We start from the raw sequence: 8,058 nt of genomic DNA, 5'->3' as shown, positions 1-8,058 counted from the left end.
CGCTCCCCGCCCGTCCCGCCGATGGCAGCCTGCTGCAGGCCGCTCGGTGTAGCCGAGTCGAGCTGAGAGCGTAAAGAACCTCCTTTCATTAAGACAAAGGAACAAATTTCAATAAGTTTGAATTTGGCCTTTTGCCATGTTTTGTCAGTAGGGCCATACCCTTAGAACCTTTCAAGTGGAATTTATGACTTGCTTCTGAGGTTTCACTGCAGCTTAAGATTACTGATTCTACACTGTGTTTTGGACAGTGTATACTGAGCTGGCTGCCACCCTGTTATGCTGAAAATAATTTCCTGGTGCTCCAGGTGCCTCTTCCTAGTTTTTAAATTTCACCTCTTGTGTTGATTTGGGAGGTTTTCTTGTGGTTGCCTTACAAACTGTTGCTTGGGGCTTTTGCTACGAAGCTGATTTTGCCTTCTGGGAGTTGACACCATTAAGAAGCTTGGCGTGGCTGTGTATGGTCACTGTGCTTCAGCTGGATTTGATCAGATAGCCTCAGCTTAAGGTTCTTTTGTGAAGGTCGAAAGTACAAAAAGCCTTGGTGATTGCACCAACAACAGCAAATCTGTCAGATTCATTCTATAGCAAACACTTGCGTTTTGTGTCTCGGAAAGCCACTATTATGAGCAAAGTATCTCTATCTGAAGGGCTTCTGTCATCATAAAGCGCTGAGAAAATAGCATATTATAAGCATATGATTATGCTTCTTGTGCTTCTTGCTGAACATAAAAAAAATAAGAGGACACACTGAATAGGAACCATTGAACAGCTGAGAAACCATCCATAAGCTGAGTTTGGTGGAAATGGTTCATAGTCTTAATCAAGTCAATACTTCAATAAAATAATGACAAGCTGTAGGAGAACCTAGCATAAATACAATTTCCATGGGGATGTCTGAAGTTTGATTATCCATTGTCACAAATAATCTATACTTGACATATACAAAATTACTTTCACATTTGTCACAATATAAGTGAATCCGTTTAATGAATTTTGACATATTTAACAATGTTAGCTTTGTAGAAGTTACATTTGAATGGGTGCTAGAGACATGCATAGGTTTTTCTGCTACCTGTGTTGCTATTGTGTGCTGTATTTTTAGATTTTATATTAAATGACTGCTTTGCATTTTTAAGCAGAGGTTTCCAATGAAACATCAAACAAGACAGCATTCAGAAATGCCTTTTTATTACCTACGCCTGAATCACAATCTGAAGTCTAGCCCTATAATTAGCAAGTCACAATTAAAAACTGAATGCATTAATTGGAAATCTTAATTAAATTTACCTTGGAAGAAATACATCCATAATGATGATATGATAATTAAAAATATATTGCAAGTGTTTTTTATTGTTTCTTTGATTTCTTTGTATTTTTTTTCTAAACCCTAAAGTTGAAGGTGGAGTTATGTGGAATAGGATGAAATGATACTGCAGTATTTTCTTCTCATTGTAAAAATTGAAAATAGTATCACATTATAATAAAGAAATAGCCTAAATAATGGAAGACACATTTTAGATGAAGCTGTTTATTTCCCTTATTGTGTAAGATTACTCTTAAGAATATGGATGAATGTGGTGGTTTGATGGAACCACTCAATTAAATGCCAAGCAGCATTCTTAGCTTGCTGCTCCCTGGTTCAGCATGTGGGGTAGAATCAGTTGAACAGCAAGGTTTCTCCTGCCTGAGCTGAGGAAAGTGCCTTTGAGATCTATGAATTCTGCAAGCTGCATTAGAACTTGACTTTGAAATTAGTCCTTTCTCATTTATGAAATTAACATCTCTTCTTTACAGCTTAAATAATGGACTGGAAAGAGTATATTAGAGGCTTAATAAAGTAAAAGAATAACTGTACCTCAGCAGTTAGAACGGTATGCATGTCCCATATATGTTTATGTGTGTGTATGTATGTGTGCACACACACATGTCAATGGCACCTTCTCTTATTTGCCAGATATTTCAAGCAGAGTTGTAAATTTTCAAAAAGTCATAGCAGAGCTTTCTTTAATACTAAGAAAAAACCCAAACTTTTGTGCCTGATGGAAGTTGCTGGCATCTTTCCAAACAGGTTCTCTAATGGTCTTGTTTCACCATGGCAACCAATATGGAGGTGCTGGCTCAGCAGGTAGTGGAGACTCAGCAGGTGGCTGAGGTGAGTGACAGATGATATCACAACAGTTGGTATATGAGATTTTGAAATTAAAAACTTATTAGGGAGTCCCTGCTGTTTACAATTAAGCATAAACAGAACAGAAGATCTTTAAAGAAAAGTGCTGCTTTACACCGGGGGACAAGCATGAAAACAGTCCAACTGGAACATGTTTTGTTTACCCTACTTCGTTCTGGTGGCCCCCACATTAAGAGTGTAAGTAGAAACTTCAACATGAGCTATAGAGAAACTTGGCTGTATTATGAATTGTTTAAAAAATTAATACAACAAAATTTCTTGTCATTTGATCATTAGATTGACCTTTTGGGACATGGAAAGCTTCTGCACCTAATTGGAATTGTAATCTAGATCCACCACAGTGTTTGAAGTTACCTGTTTTGCTTATGCGCCATTCTGAATTTACAGCAAAGTGGTTAACTTAAATCAGTTTTTATATTTTGTGCCCACACTTTAAAAAAAGCACAAAACCTACTACTAAAGTGATACTAAGTGATTAAGTGATATTAAGTGATATACTAAGTGATATTAAGTGATTAAGTGATGTCTAGATGCATATTCACTGAAGCTTGGATGCTCAACAGCTAAAAAGTTTAAATCACCTCATAAACACAAACTGCAAGTGTTCATGGGCATAGAAAATAATTTCTCTCCCTCACTATGCAAACTTCAGTCAAAAATAAGCAAGATCTTTTGTCTGATTAAAATTATTTGGTTAAGTATCCTTGAACTTTACTGTGATTTTTTGTAGTTACGTAATTAAGGGATTTAATAAATAATAAAGGGCAAATGGGCTGAGAGACATCTGTAGATAAGGCCACTTTTCAGACATTAGTGTGGAGTTTTCTTTCACCTATTGAGCTAAAATTACATATGTATATTAAAAATATTTTTAGTTCAAGAAGAAGTCCTATAAAAGAAGAAAATATAAGTTTAATTCTGGTTTTAGAAGTTGATTTGAGATTCCATACTTAGAAGTACATTTTTAAAAAAGAAATTTCATTCTTTTTAACAAAATGGCCTAGTGAGTGTCCTGAAATTAACATCTTGGAATAGTTTCAAAAAACTTCCTAAGTTTCACAGTGAAAACCAACAAGAGATTTTTCACTCTAGTTTTCTGTACCAGGTATGAATTTGACAAGCTGCATTTTTTTGAAAACACTTCCAAATATACTTGGAAAGAGAAACCTGTAATGGAAAACTTCATACTATATTGGTAGAGGTTGGGTGCTGTAATAACATCTAAAGCACATAAAATATGTGACATCTGTAATTCCTCGTGCAGGAAATGCACCGTGGTAACATAGTGTGATGGTTGTATCTTGCCACTGGAGAGATCGCTCCATCTCGAGAGTGTATGAAGCTCTGTGATTTCTTCCTGGCCGGTGGGTAAATAGAGGGCTCCATCTCTTTATAGTATTCAGCTGCTGCTTAAATGATATGCCTGTCCACTGCGTAACACCATGAAAACTTTGTTCATGGAAAACCAGTTGTAAGCAGCATTATCTCATTAGGAATTCATTAATACTATGACCATGTTAATATTGAATAATTTCTTTATGAATGGCTGGCTGCCTGCTATTTGTCTTCTGTCAGTTTTTAATACAAGTAAACACATAACTAGTTTTCTTTAAATATGCTAAAATTCTATATTTGTACTCACCATATCTTAGAGAAAATGTAGAATCAAACTTGGCACTGGCTTTCGGAATATGATATTTTTTATAAATGAAAATTAAATGGAAGAAGATGGTCATTGACAATGCACTGAATTTTAGGTTATGAACTGTGAGAGACAAGTTGCAACTGGATTAACCTAATGCAAATATTAGTAGCTTTACCTATATCACCATCACTTTTTCAACATAATTGCCACACATGTAGTGGCATGGGTTTATTGAGAGCTGTGATGCCAAGCACTAAATCAGACTGTCATGCAAGTAGGCTACATTGTTTCTCTTTCTTGAGCAATAGTTCATCAGTTTTTTCATAAAATGGAATGTTTCACAGAAGTTGCTGAGTATGCTCCAGTGTTGCATGTATTTTTGTACTTACTCTATTTTTAGGACTTTTAAAAATTGTTCTTGTAATGGTTTCAGATAACTTCACTGCTTTTGCTTCCTTGTGCTTTATATAGTGTCGCTTGTTTAATTTTTTTCCAATTGTGCATTTCTGACCAGATTGGATGAGAGTTCCATTTTTAGTGTTTGAAGTTGCCATTACTTACAGTTCATGAAACTGAAGAACAGCAGCTAGGGGATTCGGAGGGAATTTCAGCAGTTTCTCCTCATCCTGAGGAGCTTTTGAAAAGCAGGAAAAATACTTAAGCCTTAATGCATAAATAAGTAATGCTGCTTTTCTGAAGTATTTATTTAGTCACTGTACAATATGCAAGTGGCCTAGGTGTAGTCCCAGCACCAACTTAGATCTGACTTGAATACTGTTTAAGAAAAATGTGTTTTTAAAGTGGAGGTTCATTCCCTGTGTAGGACTATGATTTTAATGCAAAATTTTAAAAAAAATTAAACAGAGCTGTTGTGGGCAGGGTGTGGAGGAGGAAGGGGAGGGAATGTGTCGTGGTGGAAATAAGGGCTATTTCATCTTTCCAACAGCAGCTCTGGTGTAACCAGGAATAATTTTTAGTAGTTGCTATAACTGTCCTTGGCCAGTTCTCTGGCAGCCACAAACTATTCCTGGTGCATCCTTTTTCTTGTCAGAGGCTTCAGGGAGAGAGTTACATGAGGAGACTGTTGAGCCCTGTTCTTCCTGGATCTTGTTCATGACAGTTACATTGCTGGAGAATTTTCAGTTGCTTTCAGTTCCCTCAGTGTCCTGAAAGGAAACTATCAAAGTCTGAAGCGTTTTGGAAAGCATGTTATCCCATGAAGCTCAAAAAATACTGGATATCTTTGTCACATAAACTATTTTCTTGACCCTCTTCAGATATCTCTGACATGTTACATCATAAGTAGTTCTGCAGTTCAGATTTTCATCCAGATGAAGGTGTGCTGAAAAAGGAGAGTAGAAACACTGTTGTTCTGATGGAACAAGTTTTACTTTGTTTTAAGAATTAAGGAAGTGTGACATAAGACCCTTTATATTTAATATTTTATTGCTGTCATTGGCCACTTGCTCATTTCTGATGATTTTTCAAAGTGGAGTTTTGATGCAAAGTCTTCTTAAACAATTTTTCGTTCAAATACAGCTTTTCTCAAGTTCTTGTTAACGGTACCATGAGCCTGAGAGGTATTCACAGAAAGTGCAAATGGGAATATGGAGATTGTATCTGGTTTAGGCAGTTGGGCAGCATTAGAACTGAAGACTGTTGCCAGATGTGGCATAGCTGCTGGTGCAATAGAAGTGTGGGGTGTTCCATAAGACCTGGTCTGAGATTTTCTTTAGCATGCAGATGTGCCAATTGCAGTTTCTTCCATGATTGTTGCCTTTTTATGTGCTATACAAGATCTTGCACTGGCATCCTATTAGGGCATTAAACTAGAGTTCTAGTGGTGAATTTGACTTTTATCTGCCATCCTACAATGGGCCACTTGGGAGTGGTCAGGAGAGCTAATTCCAAGGAGAATAATTGAAACGTTTTTTAAATGTGTCTTACACCTGTCAAAGAAATATATTTGGATGTGCATTTTTGGTAAAAGCCTATTATTAATTTAATAGCTAAAGCTACTCATTAGGAAAAATATCTATGGAAAAATAAGTCTTTCTTTTGATTTGATTTCAGTTGCAGGTGTAAAACTTGGCACCATATTTTTCATTGAAATTCTTCAGTTGTTTTATGGGTGCAGTTAAAACTATGTGGTCTGTGATTGCTAAATTATGCTTTAATTAATATAGGAAAGAGAAAAGAAATTATTGAGCCTGAAATTGGTTTACACATAATGTACTCAAGCAATACAATTACTTTGGCTTTTACTGGCGTGCATGTAGAAAATGTTTTTCTGCTTAAGTTAGAAAAGATTAGAGGCTTTAAAAATTTCTCTCTATGCGGCCAGTGGATTATTCCTTCAATTTATTTCTCAAATGCTGCTTTTATAATCAGTGTGGAAGGGGGAAATAAGCTACAGAAAGTACTGAAAATTTGGTTAGTCAGGACAAATATTTATTACATACGTACATATGCTCATACAAACAGACACAGATGCATATGTACATGATGGGCAAATCAGTCAATTACTGTATAAACACGACTATATGCCTATGAAGAAACCTTATTTATATCTGATGACATAAAATAATGAAATGCTTGGAGAAACTTAACTTAAAACTACTGATTTAATATATACACATATATTTTATATATATACACCATCTACTGGAAGTTTAATATGATTTCCACTAAAATTTAGAAGCTGAAAAAAGTAGAAAAAATAAGGTAAATATACAATTATATATATTAATGTTTAAAAAGAGAAAAATTATTAATAATTTAAACAGAATAAACAAAATTTGATTTTGCCAGCCTTCAAAATGCACCTAATTGCCAAATACTTGTTTTTAGTTTAATGATGAAAAAGGTAGATACATATGTGTTTAAGTGTGTCTGTATTTCTTGAGCCTTGTGCAGATTTTCTGTGTCACTTAAGGCAAATCATTATTAATTTCTATAAACTTCAGCATATGAAATTATTGCTAGTGGTACTTACTGGTTTGAGAGCACAAGCAATTATATTCTAGGTATAAATAATACTTTCTTCTACACTAGATCACAGTTAGTTGACCTAACATTTATGGTGTACCCCTGCTGTAAATACACTCCCGAAGGTAATTATGTATGGATACTATTTTTAGAGAGATGTACAATAGATGATTGTGTTTTCTGTCAAGTAAAGTACTTAATTTCAATAGTGAGCATATTTCTGTGCTATGGAATCTTTGAAATTAGAAGAAAATACTAATGCTACTTAGACAACTAAATTATTCATTTGCTGCAGAAAATGTTCTAGTGGAAGTCCACTGGATTTTGTTGTTTATTGTTGTTAATAAGTTTATTGTTGTAAAACCTGTCAAGTACATGGTGACTTTCTCAAAACTTCATGTACCATAACTTTAACAAATTTAACTTTTGAAAATCTTAAAAGTATTTTTTGTTTTCATCCATTTGTCAGCTTTCACTGCAGCCTCATAAAAATGTTTTGTTGCGGAATGAATTTTTAGAGCTAAAGATGCTCTACAGGAAATTTGATGGATTTTCCTTTCAATTTTGCTAATTTTAAACTATTTTTCCAAGTGAGATCACATGGCACTCACAAGACCTGGGGATCAGGCCCAGCTGGCGTGGGTTTAGGAAAGGCAGGTCCTGCCTGACCAAACTGATCTCGTTTTATGATGAGGTGACCCACCTCGTGGATGAAGTAAAGGGTGTGATTGTGCCTACCTGTACTTCAGCAAAGCCTTTGATACTGTCTCCCAGCACTGTCCAAGGGAGGCTGCAGCCCAGGACTTAGACAGGTGCATCTTTGTGGGGTTAAGAACTGGCTGGGTGACTGGGGCCAGAGAGTGGTGGGGAGTGGTGCCACATCCATTCTTCAGTCACTAGTGGGGTTCCTTAGGGCTGTTTTGGGGACAGTTCTCTTTAATATTTTTATGGATGACCTGGATAAGGGAATTGAGGCCAAGGCCAACAATGTGAGGTTCAACAAGGCCATGGGTCCTCCTGCTGTTGGGTCACCACAACCCCACACAGCACTCCAGGCTTTGGGCAGGGCGGCTGGAAAGCCACTCAACAGGAAAGTACCTGCAGGTGCTGGTCAACAGTGGCTGAATGTGAGCTGGATGTGCCCAGGTCACACAAGAAGACCAATGGCATCCTGCCTTGGATCAAGAGCAGCATGACCTGCAGGACCAGGGTAGTGGCTGTTGCTCAGTACTGGCCA

The 8,058-nt window shown here is 36.4% G+C and overlaps 1 protein-coding gene across 4 annotated transcripts in view; it reads left to right on the top strand.

The window, feature by feature from the left end:
* Positions 1-8,058, top strand: part of NR2C2 (nuclear receptor subfamily 2 group C member 2) — a 37,341-nt gene that overhangs the window by 3,110 nt on the left and 26,173 nt on the right. Inside the window, exons 1-2 of one of the 4 annotated variants that reach the window (XM_031061635.1) lie at positions 1,794-2,152; positions 3,453-3,552. The exons of 1 other annotated variant lie outside the window; for it this stretch is intronic. Coding sequence is in view for 1 of the 3 variants with exons in the window: in XM_005426645.2 (XP_005426702.1) it covers positions 2,093-2,152 (60 nt within the window). In the remaining 2 variants the exon portion in view is untranslated. Of the gene's footprint in view, positions 1-1,793; positions 2,153-2,338; positions 2,366-3,452; positions 3,553-8,058 lie in introns of those variants that run through there. 2 more of the 4 variants (XM_031061634.1, XM_005426645.2) reach the window with 2 other exon arrangements.

This window comes from Geospiza fortis, unplaced genomic scaffold (genome assembly GCF_000277835.1).
Source record: "Geospiza fortis unplaced genomic scaffold, GeoFor_1.0 scaffold128, whole genome shotgun sequence".
NCBI classification, from domain to species: Eukaryota; Metazoa; Chordata; class Aves; order Passeriformes; family Thraupidae; genus Geospiza; species Geospiza fortis.
Note: the sequence above shows the minus strand (reverse complement) of the source record. Positions and strands in the feature narration are given on the sequence as shown.